The 16,342-nt window shown below is 41.0% G+C and overlaps 1 protein-coding gene across 5 annotated transcripts in view; it reads right to left on the bottom strand.

The window, feature by feature from the left end:
• The window catches only part of ZNF286A (zinc finger protein 286A), a 25,818-nt gene extending 9,476 nt beyond the window's left edge, over window positions 1-16,342 (bottom strand). For 2 of the 5 annotated variants that reach the window (XM_042965575.1, XM_042965576.1), the window contains exons 1-5: window positions 16,212-16,342; window positions 15,184-15,272; window positions 11,694-11,808; window positions 10,258-10,350; window positions 1,804-3,058 (exon numbers count right to left, since the gene is read on the bottom strand). In XM_042965575.1, coding sequence (XP_042821509.1) covers window positions 1,827-3,058; window positions 10,258-10,350; window positions 11,694-11,808; window positions 15,184-15,272; window positions 16,212-16,239 — 1,557 coding nt within the window. In that variant the 5' untranslated portion in view covers window positions 16,240-16,342 and the 3' untranslated portion in view covers window positions 1,804-1,826. Of the gene's footprint in view, window positions 1-581; window positions 3,059-10,257; window positions 10,351-11,693; window positions 11,809-15,183; window positions 15,273-15,372; window positions 15,448-16,211 lie in introns of those variants that run through there. The other 3 variants (XM_042965577.1, XM_042965578.1, XM_042965579.1) reach the window with 3 other exon arrangements.

Here is a 16,342-nt window from a genome sequence, read left to right as displayed (position 1 = left end):
TTTTGATTTTCATTGCTGCTGGATTTAACTCCTGCATCCTTAACCATCTTGTTTGCTCTCCACTATCACTTCTTTAAACTCTATTCCTCTACCTTTTTTCAATAATACAACAAAGGTTTACAGAGAAGGAATTACAGTAACAAGGATAGGGTGGAGAAGGCAAGAGCACGGACTGGTTGCTGAAATGTTCATAAAGGATAGAATTTAGAAGAGAAAAGAAATCTGTCACTACTTTCCTTCTACCTTTTCTATGATTTTCTTGTCATACAATAGAGTAACAATAAAAACTGACATTTGCATAGCGTTTGGCTAAATATTTATTTCAACTTTTGCTTTTCCAATCCCACTGCTGGTTTTTGGTCACCCAAGTAACTTATGTTATCATTGTGGTTTCATGTCTTTTCTACCTTCTTTAAAAAAAAATTTTTTTTTAATGTATGTTTATTTTTGAGACAATGCGAGAGACAGAGTGCAAGCAGCAGAGGGGCAGACACAGAATCTGAAGCGGGCTCCAGGCTCTGAGCCGTCAGCCCAGAGCCCGACGCAGGGCTCGAACTCACGAACCGTGAGATCGTGACCTGAGCCGAAGTCAGACGCTTAACCGACTGAGCCACTCAGGCACCCCTCTACCTTCTTTAGGGCTCTGGGATGTAGCAAAGACCAACACACATATAGGGAGAACAGTAATAACAACAAAAAGTGTGGACAGGCTTTTAAGAGCCAGAGAAATGGCAACCTCTTCTTCATGGAGGGAGGCTGCTTATCCTCCAATGAGTCACTGCCTTGTGAACTAATTTCCATATCTGACAGGAAGGTGTGTCCTTGTGTCTCACAGTTGCTTCAATTATTCTTCTTGACTGGGACCCTAAATATAATAACACATCGAACTCATCAACTTTTCAGACCCTCAACATCCCAGGGGCCTTTTCTCAATGCGACATAGTTTACAGAAAGCAGAATAATGTAAAGAAATGAAATCTTCACGTGAGTATAAAAACAAACAAACAAACAAACAAACAAACAAACCAGGATTCCTTCAATGCCAAAGATGAGAAAAGAGGCATTTGACTGAAAACTACAGTTAAGAGGTTGACCCATTCTCAACTTCAGGGTAATTCCAAGGAAGTAGAAAAAGAAGATCTACACAGTAGAGGGTAACAATTATCTAAACTGATGACCAGCATAATCTTAAATGAATGTGACTTGGAACCTGCTGTAAATACATTCTATTTATGTGCATCAAATGAGACAGTAGCCTTTGGGGCAAGGAGAGGATCCAAAGCATATTTCAACTTTTAACCTTTAAGTTTTATAGCTAATATAAAAGAAATGACCCTCTCTGGAGAAATGACACTACCTGTATTATCTGGAGATCTACTTTGGATCCAAAGAGGAACAACTCTGTGCCTTCCTGATGATAAAGATATGGGTCCTCTGCCTAAGTTAACAAACAAGAATTTCCGTACAGAATGAGAAGCTATAAACAGGGCTTTGATGTGACAAAGAGAGGGAGGGCCCAGATCTCACCACAATTATATTGCTATCCACTCCCAAGGATTTCTTGAATTTCCACGAAAGGGTATTTGGTGGGGGTGGGGGGGAAGGGGATCAAAATTTGAGATCCCTAGCTAGAAGCTTTCATACTGATTCAATCAGTAGATAGAAGGAACATTCTGTTTATGGCTCAAAACTACGTATTATGCAAGTAAAACCAGATGCATACACGATTGGTCCTCCAGCAGCATTTTATGGGTATTCCACCTAAATGCTCAGGTATTTAACACAGTGATAAAACCAACTTACATTTCTTCACATTCAGTAATTTTTCAGAGTTGCTCTTCAGTATGAATTCTTTGATGTCTGATGAGGGATGAACTGCACTTAAAGCTTTTCCCACATTCGTCACACCTGTAAGGCTTCTCTCCAGTATGAGTTCTCTGGTGTTGAATAAGAGCTGAGGAATGAATGAAGGCTTTCCCACATTCATTACATTTGTACGGTTTCTTTCCAATATGAATTCTTTGATGTTTAGCAAAATTTGAGCTCCGGCTGAAGGTTTTCCCACATTCGTTACACTCATAGGGTTTCTCTCCAGTATGGATTCTCTGATGCTGAACAAGATGTGTGCTCTGACTAAAGGTTTTTCCACATTCGCTACATTCATATGGCTTTTCTCCAGTATGAACTCTCTGATGTTTAGTAAGGGATGAGCAGTGGCTAAAGGCTTTCCCACATTCCTGACATTTGTAGGGTTTCTCTCCAGTATGAGTTCTTTGATGTTTAATAAGAGCTGAGGAATGAATGAAAGCTTTATCACATTCATTACATTCATACGGCTTCACTCCAGTATGAATCAACTGATGCTGTACCAGATGTGTACTTCGATTAAAACCTTTTCCGCATTCATTGCATTCATACGGTCTCTCCCCAATGTGAATTCTCTGATGTATCGCGAGGGATGAGCTTTCTGTGAAGGCCTTCTTGCATTCACTGCATTCAAAGAGAATTCTGGTATGAGTTCTCTGATGTTTAGTTAAATTAGCTCTGTGGCTAAAAGATTTCCCACATTCATTACAGCTATAGGGTTTCTCTCCAGTATGGACTCTCTGGTGTCGAATAAGCACCGAATGGTAAGTGAAGAGCTCCCCGCAATCGTTACATTTATGAGGTTTTTTCTCTTTACAGGTTCTTTGCTTTTTCATTAAGTTTGATTTCGGTTTCAACCTCTTTCCAAGTGTATGGAAGGCATAGGATCCTTTGGGAACTCTGTCTTGAGTGAGAAGAACAGACTTCTGACCAAAGTTTTTCCAATATACGTCATGCTCATGAGCTCCTTCTTCGGGGAGTGAATTCACATGGGTGAACATTTCTCTCAAGGGTCTCTCCTGATTTCCTTGCTGATTCTCTAACCAATTTTCACATTCAAGAGTTGTTTCCAAGCTGGAGTCATAGACACCGTTTCCTGTCAGTCTGTCTATTACTGTGGCTTGGCATGATTCTTCTTTGGAAATATCTTGCGCTGAAGTTGAATCTTTGCCCTCGGGTTTAGCCTCCAGGTCTGAAAGAAATTGGAAATGCAAATTTCCTTCGTTTTCAGTGCTCAACAAAAAGCAGTTCTGTAATAGCTAATGAAGATGAAACGCATGCTTTCGAGGAGTAGGTGGATTTGACTTTCATAAGATGATTTGCAAAGAGAAGCAAATGAAAGGAAACAAATGCACAGACGTGGAGAGAATGAGGAGACCTTATCCAGGACAGTCAAAAGGGGATAAAGATGACCAGAAATACAGGAGGAGAGATTCAGATATGGAGCAATAATACATCACTGGATGAGCAGGTACTGAGCACACTAGATCAGCAGAGGGGAGAAAAATTCTTACTGAACATCGACTTCTGTAATAAATACACGGTTATCACTTTAGTGTAGAGGACGGTCATGACGCCTAGGTTTCCAGACACCCAGTCCTACTCGTGTCCAAATATGCGTCCCATTTCCAGTCTAATCTTCCCTAACAATGCTTTTATAATACACCTCTGATCAAAAATCTATGATCGCCCAAAGATATAATGGCAAATATATGAAATTATACTTACACAAGACTCCTCATTATAACACTAGTTGAGACAGCAAAAGACTGGTAAATCTTAATATCCTACCTATACAACAGAGAACTCATTAAACACATGATGATATAGACATACAACTGGAAAATCTTAATATTCTACTGTAGAGAACTCATTAAATACGCTATGATGTAGGCATAAAATGGAGTACTAGGCGACTTTTTAAAAAGTCAGAAAGGTTTCCATATATAGGTATGAAGTTCTCTCCAGGATAGAGTAAATAATTAAAAAAAAAAAACCCAGCAGGCTGCAAGTAAGGGTGTATAGTTTGCTACTTTTTGTGTAGGAAAAAAGGGGGAGGGGTAGGGAGATACAAATATACATACATATTTAGTTATATCTTCAAAAACCAAGGACAGATTAATGAAATACTAGTAAAAATGGTTGCCTATGGGGAAAGTATCAGAATAGAAGAGGGCAGGGATGGAAGCTAGATCTCTTTATTTTATTTTTTTTAACGTGTATTTATTTTTGAGATAGAGAGAGACAGAGCATGAACGGGGGAGGGTCAGAGAGAGAGGGAGACACAGAATCGGAAGCAGGCTCCAGGCTCTGAGCCATCAGCCCAGAGCCCGACGCGGGGCTCGAACTCACGGACCGTGAGATTGTGACCTGAGCTGAAGTCGGAGACTTAACCAACAGAGCCACCCAGGCGTCCCTTTTTTTTTTATTTTAGAGACAGAGAGACAGAGAGAGAGAGAGAGAGTGCACATGAGTGGGGGAGAGGGGCAGAGGGAGAGAGAGAATCTTAAACAGGCTCCATGCTTGGCACAGAGCCCGACATGGGGCTCAATCCCATGACCCTGGAAAATCAAGAGCTAGTCAACTGACTGAGCCCCCCAGGTGCCCGTGTAATTGTTATTTTTTTTTCTATTATTATTTTTTTAATGTTTATTTACTTTTGATAGAGATAGAGTGTGTGTGTGGGGGGGAGGGGTTGCAGACAGAGAAGGAGATACAGAATCTTAAGCAGGCTCCAGGCTCCGAGCTATCAGCACAGAGCCTGATGTGGGGCTCAAACCCAAAAACCGTGAGATCGTGACCTGAGCTAGAGTCAGACGCTTAACCCACTGAGCCACCGAAGTGCCCCTATTTTTTTTCCCTAAAGTTTATTTATTTTGAGAGAGACAGAGACAGTGTGAGTGGGGGAGGGGCAGAGAGAGAGAGTGAGAGAGAGAGAGAGAATCCCAAGCAGGCTCTGCCCTGCCTGCTGCGCAGGGCCTGATGCGGGGCTTGAACTCATGAAACTGTGAGATCACGACCTAAGCCAAAACCAAGAGTCGAACGCTTAACTGACTGAGCCACCCAGGCGTCCCCTATTTTTGTTATTTTTAAATGAATAACTTAATAGTTTAAATTGCTTTCAGTTTCATTTCTAATACAGGAAGTATTGGTAAATATAAACCACATAAACAAAAGCTCGTGAGGGTCGTCAATAATCTTAAACTGGATCCTTTGACGCCAGATTACCTAACTAAGAACTGCTAAGAGTACAGAAACAGGGAGAGTATGTGTGAGATAAGGTTGGAATGATGACGAAAAGCCAGACTTTACAAGACTTTGTTGACCTCAAGGAATTTGATTGTTTTCTAAGAGCAACAGGAAGACACTTCAATGTTTCAAGCAAAAAGATGACACCATCAGATTTGTATTTTGAAAACATCACTCTCACTGTAATATAAAGAATGGTGGAAATCTATGGGGGCAAAGGTAGAACTGAGATTATCTGGGTAGTCCAGGCAAACAAAAGGGAGACGGAGGGATGCTAAGAATGAAGAAATATATACAATAAAATTAGATCAATGCAGTGACAAATTGGAAAAGGAGAGAGAGGGAAGGGTAGAAACCGTTCACAGATTTCTGGCTTGTGCAATTTGATAAGACAGCGGGTGTCGTTAAGACAATGATTGGAAAAGGATTCTCCTGGGTGGATGGAGAATTTGGGCATATATCAGGCAACCAGTTTCAAACGTGCTGTATTGAGGCGTCTTAAACATAAGCAAATAAAGACATCAAATAGTTACACAAATGTTTAGAACAGTTGGCCCAAGGAGAGGTCTAGGCTGGAAATACAAATTTGGGATTCATCTAGATAGTGATATCATTTGGTTGTGGGAGAAAATAGAGGCTGCAAACAGGTGGCCAGTGGGACAAATCTGACCCTCAGACTTACTGTATTTGGCCCACCCTATTTATACAGATTTTTTTAAGTTTTATGTGTTTATTTTTAGAGAGAGTGGGAGGGAGGGGCAGAGAGAAAGACAGAGAGACAGAGAGAATCCCAAGCAGGCTCCAGACTGTCAGCACAGACCCTAACAAGCGGGGATTGAACTCACGAACTGCAAGATCATGACTTGAGTCAAAATCAAGAGTTGGATTGACTTCAAATTCTTTTTAAATGTTTTTATTTATTTTTGAGAGAGAGAGAGAGAGCGCACAAACATGGGAAGGACAGAGAGAGAGAGAGGGAGTCACAGAATCTGAAGCAGGCTCCAGGCTCCGAGCTGTCAGCACAGAGCCCAAAATGGGGCTCATACGTGTAAACCACAAGATCATGACCTGAGCTAAAGTCGAACACCTAACCGACTAAACCACCTAGACGCCCCAAGAGTTCGATAGACTTTTTTTTAATGTTTTATTTACTTTTGAGAGAGAGAGAGTGAGCACAAGTGAGCGGGGGAGGGGCAGAGAGGTAGACACAGAATTCCAAACAGGCTCCAGGCTCTGACCTGTCAACACAGAGCCCAACGTGGGGCTCGAACTCAAAAACCCTGAGATCATGACCTGAGCTGAAGTCAGATGTTTAACCAACTGAGCCACCTAGGTGCCCCAAGAGTTGGATTGATCTTTTTTTTTAATGTTTTATTTACTTTTGAGAGAGAGTGAGAGAGAGAGAGAGAGAGCAGGGGAGGGGCAGAGAGAGAGGGAGACACAGAATCTGAAGAAGGGTCTAGGCTCTGAGCTGTCAGCACAGAGCTTGACTCAGGGCTCGAACTCCCAAATCGCGAGATCATGAACCGAAGTCGGACGCTTAACCAACTGAGCCACCCACGTTCCCCAAGAGTTGGATTGATTTTAACCGACTGAGCTACCCAAGCACGCCAGAGAGAGATCTTTCCAAGCACTAATCAAAAATTGGAAAATTTAGGAGCACCTGGGTGGCTCAGTCAGTTAAACATCTGACTTCAGCTTGGGTCGTGATCTCAAGGCTCGTAGGTTCGAGCCCCTCATCAGGCTCTGTGCTGACAGTTCAGAGCCTGGAGCCTGCTTTGCATTCTGTGTCTCCCCCCCCCCCCTCTCTGCCCCTCCCCTGCTTATTCCATCTCAAAGATAAATAAACTTAAAAAAAAACTGGAATATTTAGAAGATTGTAATACATTAAATTTGTACATTAAAAAGCACCCAAAACTGAAGAACAAAACCTAGAAAAAACGTCTGACAAGGATTAAATGCCTCATGTATGAAGAGTTCTTGTAGCTCATTTAGAAAATGGCAAGATCTCCTGTAAAAAAAGGGAGAAGGGTTACAAATAAGCAAGGCTCAAAAAGTGATATGCCTACATGGGGAAAAGATGAATCTATAATCACAGGGGAAGATTTTAGAACTCTCAGTATTCCAAAGAATAAGAGGATTTAAAAAAGGATATTAAGACAAGATTTCCTTTTGGAGATATACACACTATCAAGTATAATTAAAATAATTATTGTGATAATTAAAACAGATTATTGCAGCATGGACAGATAAGTAAGACCAGAGATCCTAGAAACAGACCCAAGTATATATGGGACCAGAGTTTACCAGAGTTAGGGTTACAAATCTGTGACAAAATATAGATTTTTCAATAAAAAGATGCTGAATTATCAGTTTTAAACATGGGAAAAGATAAAAGTAGTTCCTTATTCACACAGTATGCAAACCCCGAGTATCTACCTGCAAGATAAAACTTGAACATTTTAGAATAAAGTATAGATTATGTTCCTGGCGCTGGAATAAGAATTCAGAAAAAGCATAAAGTATATAAAAAAAATAATAAAAGATAGGGCACCTGGGTGGCTCAGTTGGTTAAGTGCCTGAGGCTTGATTTCAGCTTAGGTTACGATCTCGTGGTTTGTGAGTTTGAGCTCCACGGCTGGCTCCGTGCTGACAGCATGGAGTCTCCTTGGGATTCCCTTTCTCTCCCTCACTCTCTGCACCCCTCCCTCAAAATAAATAAATAAACTTAAAAAAAAGATAAATCTGTTAACAATAAAATTTTAAAATTCTGCACGCGTAAGACACCATAAAATAGAATAAGCCGTAGAGAAAAAGAACCAATATTTTTTTTCTCACTGATTCGTAATGGTACCTGTCATATATCAGTATCTAAAATATGTAAAGAACTCCAACAAATCAAGAAAAAGGTGTGAATGGCCCAATTTCAAAAAAAAAAAATAAGGCAAAGAATGTAAGTACGTAATTTACAAAAGAGGAAACCTGAGTAGCTAATGAAACATATGAATTACTAAAACTCGTAACCAGAGAACCATAAATTAAAAAACATGAAATTTCATTTCACACCCATCAGACTGACACAAATTACTACATCTGATAGCATCACCTGTTGGCCCGGATGAAGGTAGGACCTTGGCAGTTCCTAACGAAGCCAAACATGTGATACTTGAAGATTCAGTCCATCTTATCCTGGTTACGTACCTAAACCAAATCTCAAGACGAATATAAAGACTCAATAAAAGGATGATCATTGCAACTCTCTTGTTAACAGCAGAGAAATTAAACTGTTCAGTTCACGTACACAATGGACTTACTCCACAGCAGTTCAAATGAACACAATTCACATGTATTAACATAGGTACTATCAAAATACAGTGTGAAGCTGTAAGAGAATTGGATTACAAAATAAAAAGTACAACATAATACTATGCACACATAATTATTACTATTTTTTTTTTTTTTTAAATCTTAGGGAGAGAGAGAGTGTGTGAGCGGGGGAGAGGGACAGAGTAGGAGAGAGGAAACACTCAACAGAGCCTGACACGGGGCTGGATCCCATGACTCTGGGATCGTGACCTAACCAAAGTCAAGACTGAGACACTTAACTGACTGAGCCACCCAGGCACCCCTACAATTGTTCTTTGACGTGTATATGTATATATGTGAGTAACTACACACACACACACACACACACACACACACACACACACACACTAGAATGATTCACCCCAACTAGTTACTTCTAGGGACAGAGCGAATAAAAGGACTTTAAATCTGTCCCATTTTTTACTTCTTAAAAAGATATCACACACCTGTAAGAATGGCTAAAATGAAGCAGACGGACAATATTAAGTGCTGGTGAGGATGTGGGGCAGCTCACATCCTCTGCTAGTGGGAGGGTAACTATAATTAAGACAATGACTTTGGAAGCCTATTTGGTGCCATCTACCAAAATACCGGCCCCAGGATCCAACAATTCTACCTGTGTGTTTGTCCAACAGAAATGCATATACCGACATACCTTGTTTCATTCCACTTAATTGTGCTTCGCAGATACTGCCTTGTGTTTTGCTTTTTACAGATGGAAGGTTTGTAGCAACCCTGCATCAAATAAGTACATCAATGCCATTTTTCCAGCAGCATTTGCCCACTTGGTGCCGCTGGGTCACATTTTGGTAATTCTTGCGGTATTTCAAACTTTCTCTTTAGTGTTGTATTTGTTATGGCGATCTGCGATCAGTGATTACGGTTTCCTGAAGGCTCATATGACAGGAGTTTTAGACAACATTTTTTAATTAAGGTATGCGTGTTGTTTGGTTTTTAGACATAATGCTATTGTACCCTGTAGCGTAATATAAACATAGCTTTTACATGCAACGGAAAACCAAAAAATTCATTTCACTTCCTCTACTGCAACACTTGCTTTACTCTGGTGGTCTGGAACCAAACCCACAGTATCTCCAAGACATGCCTGCATGGGTTCACCGGAAGACACGTAAAAGAATTTACAGGGCAGTCTTCATTTAGCCCCAACCTGGAAACTACCCACACGCCCATCTCAAGAGAACGGATAAACTGGTATATTGACATAATGAAAGATGGCACAACAAAGAGAATGAACTATAAGTACATGCGAGAACATGGATGTATCTCACGGTCGTGTTCAGTGAAGAAAGCCGGACATTGGAATATACAATAGGATTCTGTCTAAATGAAGTTCAAGAACAAGTTCTATGGTGTTAGAAGTTGGGATAAGGTCACCCTTGGAAGGAATGAAGGGACAAGGGTGCTTCCGGGCTGGTGAGGTTGCTTCTTCATCTGGGCAGTAGTCACATGAATGTGTTCATTTGCGAAAATTCAAAGAACTGTACAGTTATATTTTTATTTTGCATTGCAAAATAAAGAAACAAAGGCCAAAGAAGCAAAGTATTGGCACATGTCTGGTTTTGACCGTGAACACGTGTGTTATTTTATTTTCTCAACTGTTATACTATTTAAAAAGCTGTATAATTTAAAATAAGATATTAAAAAAATAAAAGCGCGTAGGTATTGCCAGTATTCTTTTTTAAGCACAGAAAAGTGTCACTTTTTCGCTGTCCTGTGGCGTTACTGTTTCTGAAGACTCCCATACATCTGACTCACCTGAATAGCTGCTTTTGGGGGCTTTTCTCTCAAGCATCAGTGGTTCTTTTCCGCTCTCCAAATTGTAGTTCTCAGATTTGGAAACTGGAAGCCCTGCTCACAGAAAGAAAGAGAGAGAGAACGAGAGGAAGGAAGGAAGGAAGGAAGGAAGGAAGGAAGGAAGGAAAGAAGGGAAAGGGAAAGGGAAAGGGAAAGGGAAAGGGAAAGGAAAGGGAAAGGAAAGGGAAAGAAAGAACAACAACAAAAAGAAACAGGACTTAACTATTTGTGATGGGCACAAAGGTCTATTCTAGAGCACAGTCCCAACCCCTTGATCTACAAAGATAGGATATTAAAAGAAGATCAGAAATAAGGGAGGATGGACCTTGAATGGAACTCAAAATATCTGCAGCAAGAGTCTGGGTCTCGTAAGGAGTTTACATGCACTGGAAAAGGCAAATGTATCTGCCGGTCAAAAAGAAGAGAATTTCTCAGGGCACCTGGCTGGCTGGCTGGCTCAGTGGGGAAAGCACATGACTCTTGACCTGAGGGTCATGAGTTCAAGCCCCACGTTGGGTGTAGCGCTTACTTAAAAAAGAAGACAATTTCTCTTTATTTTTCTATTGAGGAAGTTCCAGAGAGACACCGCAGGTGAGTCCTTAGCTTAGGGAAGAGGTAGAGAAAGTGGGACCTCAGTGGCAGCACCAAAAAGTTGTGCCCTGTGGCGACTAGAGTTTTTGTCTCCTTTTTAATAGTTTTCCCCTTTCATCCTTCTTCATTTATCAGAACCCACTTTCTTAGGGAATTTATTACACAAGCGCAAAATTAATTCAAGGCAAAAAGTATTAAATTAGAAAATGATGGCAACAAATTATTGATACAAATAGAACTTCTGAATGTTCATGTGTAAATATCACTGGGAGACGATAACATAGTTCCTTCTACCCCCGAAAGAACACATACATGGGGGAGTACCCATTCGCACATTCCCACACCCACACACCCTTCACGGAAGTGAGCATAAGATCCACACTGGCCAGAGAGTAATTTCTCTCTCTGAGAGACTTATGCCACCTTAGAGCTGCCGATGGCCATCTTTGCCGCATGGGGAGAGCCTGAGAATAAAGCTAATATAGGGCAAAGCCAAGCCACGTGATTAAAACAAAATAAAGGAGATATCTGACAATATTTATAATTTCCTGAACCAACATTCTTATGCTCTTTAAGTTAGTGTGAAATAGGTTTCTGTCATTTGAATCCAAAGAATTTTGATACAAAACAAGCACAGACATTTCACCAAGAACCAAGGGCAGAAACAGATTTTCTCTGGGCCCAAAGGGATCAATACTTCATGATTTCTGAATGCAAAAGTGAATGCTTTGTTAAGCGAGTTCACTTTCAATAAAGTAATGACGTCCCCAAAGCAGATTCGAGTCACAATGAGAACCCATCCTTACAAAGCGACACCAGGTTCCTATAGTTGTCCAGCATCACCTCCCTTTGGGCAGGATCCAGCTTCCCCCACTCCTCTGGGGTAAAGTCCATGGCCACATCCTTGAATGTCACTGATGCCTAAGACACAAACATACTTTTGTTCACATCTTTCACTCAACAGACTCAATTTCACCCCCCAATTTCTGATGGCCCCAGAGTAGATGTGTAAAATACATGCGTGAGGGAAACGGTTGTGATAAATGACAAGCCTTGTCATGTATTCAAATTCGGAATACTCCAAAGTCACTGGGTATCACCTATGTCCTGGATTCAATATGAGAACCGAAAGAAGACAGACTGTGGTTTGTCCATTGAGACCACAGTTCTTCTGGGAAATGAAGAGCTGAAACATGAACCAGTGAGTCAACAATGCAATTTGGCAGAGTAAACAAAAAAAGAGCAGAGGAAAAATGATGCATGTCTGCATAATTCTCCTGGTGAGTCCTCAATAAAAACTCAAAGAATTAACCTAGCCAATCAGAAGATGAATTGAAATGCAAAACTTGCAAAGGAAGAAGTTATGGAATGAAAAGATTGGCAAAAGGCACCAAATCCAGGTAGGCATGGAATTCAAGGCAAAAAGCATTAAATTGGAAACTACCAGCAACAAACTGAAGGCACAGATATAACTTATAAACGTTGTAAATATCATAGGATTAAGTTTATATAACACAAAATATATAAAAGCTGTAATAACTTATTATAAGTGAGATAAATGTTAACTTTCAGAGAATCTGAATGGAGAGTATATGAGAACTCTTTTTACAACATTTCTTTAAGTCTAAAATTATTTCAAAATAACATTTCCAAAGTGGAAATGATCTGAGATTTAAATAACAAGAATTAAAAAAAAAATAACAAGAATCGTCCTTGAAAAATAAAATGAAATATAAAAAAATCATTAAGTAGCCACTAAACAGACAAGATATTATGAGTAAAAAATGAACCTGGTCCTATAATCTGCATATATATAGCTGAAATGACACTCAACGGGAATTAATTTCCAGATTAAAAGAAAAAAAAAAACCAGAAAAATGCCAACTATTGCACAAAAGGCAGGAAACAATACAAAAGAACAAAGCATAGCAAACAGAATTATAAAAATCACGTGGTAAAAATCTGAAACATAACAAGTAATTAATACGAATTAGTTAATTTACCTCATAAAAAGGTGGGGTTTTTTTGTTTTTGTTGTTTTTAAATGTTGCATCCTCTTGACAGAAAGGGCTCTCAAAAAAAAAAAAAAAAAAAAATCCAAAGTTGGGATGAGAGGGAAGTGAAATATACACCACACTGTTATCCTCAGCAGGGAGAAGTGGGGGACTGAATCGGGGAAAGTAATATTACCTTTATCTTTATAAATGTCTGTGCTGTTCACCTGGTTACAGCGAGCAAGAATTAAAACTTTAATCTTTTAAGAAATCTAGTAAGTTAAAGACAAAAAATAGCCCAGGAAAATTCTAGTAAGAAAGTTGCAAAGTTGGCATCAAGCAAAATCTAATGCATTGCAAAAGACATTTTTTTAAAAAAAAAATTCCATAAAAGGTTTAATCCACCCGGAAGTGATAACAATCCTGAATCCATTATCAAAGTGTGGAAATATATAAAGCGCTCACCTTTCCCTTGGTACCTATACCCCGATTCTCCTCTGGCTGCTATGCTTGGCTACTTTTAGTATAGTTCAGGTGGTATTAATTCCATCCCTGACTCATGGGTGGGACATATATTTATAAGGGTATGTGCAGGTATATCCCCTAGGTCTAACCAGTTGGAAAATTACCATCAGATCTGGCCAATAACGATGCCAGAATGTGCCTAGTGCCCATTAAAGAGTTAATTCCAGGACTTGTTGGAACGAGTAGGAGAGAAAATGCCTTTTTTTTCTCTGGTCTTCAACACGGGAAGATGTAAGCCTAAATATGTTAGGAGCCAGCACTAGGAAAAAAAGTCTGCTTGACAGCGAAACCCAATGAGAGAGGGAAAAAAAGGTCACTGAAATGGATAGAGTAAGTTCTAATAATACTGTTTGAACTGTATACCAAGCTTGGATGTTTCACTTATGTTAGTCAATAACTCTTTTTGCTTAAGCCAGTTTTGAGTTTTCATGAGCTGCATCTTAAAACTTCTTTTTTTATTTTTAAAATTTTTTTTTATTTTTTCATCTTAAAACTTCTTGACTAATACATGCTTTGAGATTCATGTAAGGCAGTGGAGAAACCAAGGGAGACAAGCAAGTATATAGAAGGATCGTGAGAAGGGGTGCTCAGCCCGAAGAGCGTGTGACTCTTGATCTCGGGGTAGTGAGTTCGAGACCCATGTTTGGTGTAGAGATTGCTTAGATAAATAAAAAACTAAAAAACTTTAAGGAAAAAAAAAAAAAAGGATCCTGAGAAGTCACTTTTCAAACAGTACGAATGTGCCAGTGTCTACTTTTTCGCTTCGGATTATAGTAGCAAAAAGAAAGGCTAATTGAGGTATGCCACACACATCATGGGGAGCTCTGTCTTCTCCCCAACTTTTCAAAATACAAATAGTTAAGAGACTAATACACTGTTTGCCCACACAGTCCAACCACCACTCGAATTCAACAATTCTTAGTATTTTCCCTAGTGAAGGGGGGCGGATGGGGAAGTAAGCTGCAGACGTAACACTTCACCTCTAAAATACTTCAACATTCATCAATTTGGAGGGCTGGATTCTAATTCTTTAAATTAAGCCTTCAGGGGCGCCTGGGTGGCTCAGTCGGTTAAGTGTCCGACTTCAGCTCAGGTCATGATCACGCGGTCTAGGAGTTCAAGCCCCGCGTCAGGCTCTGTGCTGACGGCTCAGAGCCTGGAGCCTGTTTCAGATTCTGTGTCTCCCTCTCTCTCTGACCCTCCCCCATTCATGCTCTCTCTCTCTCTCTGTCTCAAAAATAAATAAACGTTAAAAAAAATTTAAAAAAAAATAAATTAAGCCTTCAGGGGGTGCCTGGGTGGCTCAGTCTGTTGAGCAACCGACCTTGACTCAGGTCATGATCTCACGGTGGGGCTCTGTGCTGTCAGCTCAGAGCCTGGAGCCTGCTTCGGATTCTCTGTCTCCCTCTCTCTCTCTCTCTGCCCCTACCCGGCTCACACTTTGTCTCTCTCTCTCAGATATAAATAAACGTTTAAAAATAAAATAAGTTCCCTAAGTTACCAAGCACAGAAAGAGCATAAACAGTCCAAGAAGGACAATGCTCCTCCTATGCCTGTTGAATGACAATAAATACTAGCTGGAGAGGGTACTCGGGGTAACTAGAAGACATTTTCTACGGAGTGCATTAGATACCCAAGCAAGTCTCTTAGAACTGGAATCCAGGTCTCTACTCGAGCTCTAGCGGACAACAAAAGCCCACCCTAAAAACAAGGGGGTACGTGTGTACTCTGAGAAATCAGGCGGCGTTTTCAATAATCGGTAGGGACTCCCACTCACCTGGGATCTAGCTGTGAGTCGCAGAGCTGCCACTTCCCCCTCTTCTGTGCTCCGCTCTTGGGAAAGGGGAGCATCCTGGGAAGACAGAGCTAAGGGCAAGAAAGCAGTGATGATGGGGCCTGGATCCATCTTGTGACTCCGATCAGCCAAATTCCCCCCCACCCCCACCATACGAATGAAGCTCCCTACCAGCACCGTAACAGAAGGGAGCCCCAAACCCCCCAGGATCCCAGCGTCACGGCCAATGTCCAGAAGCATTGCTACAATTATAACACATTCTGGAAGATGGCACTCTCTGATCTGGAAAGCAAAATAAGTCCGTTTGCTCCCTGAGCCGAACGTCCCTATCAGAAAAACAGACTCGACCGGTTTTCAAAAAGCATCCTGCAAGCTTACTTGAAAACCGGAGACTGCTGCATCCCATCTCCAAATAATTATCGTTTAGTTGAGTCTGCGGTGAGATCTAGAAATCTAACAAGCACCCGGGCATGTAATTCTGATGTAGGAAGCCAAACTTCAACAAAGACTGTTCTGGTAGCACTGGAAGTCAGTCACGGACTTCCAGGCCTGTTTTCTCCTGTATAACACAAAAATCCCTTGCTTTTTGAAATCATAGGGCTGTTGTCCAGACAAAAAGGCATAAAAGGTATGGGAAATACTTTTTGCCAAGCAGAAAGCTAAGTTCTCAGACCGATGATTGAGGCTAGGATGGCATAATCATCTGGGAAGAAGAAGGTGGGAGAAAAAGTAATCGAGGCTATGTTCACGCCTTAGAAGCTAACATTCCGCTCGGACTTTGGGGGTGGCTTTGAAGGGTCCATTGTGCGCCCAGCTGGAGAGGAAAGGGGGATGGATCCCACACCAAGCCCTCCCTGCTCACTCAAAGAGGCCATCCGTCCCCCAGACAAAGGAGACGGACAGCACTCTCAACCAAGAGCCACCTCCTGTACAGGCCAACTGATTTCCCTTCAGGAGGAAGGAATTTGGCCCTTCCACAACACAAGTTCAAATACTTCTGCAACTCTCACCTCTCTTCTCGTGCACATCGGTCTCCATGATCACCACCTGCTCCCGGTTCCAATCTCCCCCGCCAGTTCAGACTTCTCCGGGCCGAACAGTGAGAAGCCTCCGTGGCCTCGTCGTCCTCCCTCCTGCCTTC

The sequence above is a fragment of the Panthera tigris genome, chromosome E1 (assembly GCF_018350195.1).
Source record: "Panthera tigris isolate Pti1 chromosome E1, P.tigris_Pti1_mat1.1, whole genome shotgun sequence".
NCBI lineage: Eukaryota > Metazoa > Chordata > Mammalia > Carnivora > Felidae > Panthera > Panthera tigris.
This window is presented reverse-complemented; position numbering and strand designations above follow the sequence as displayed.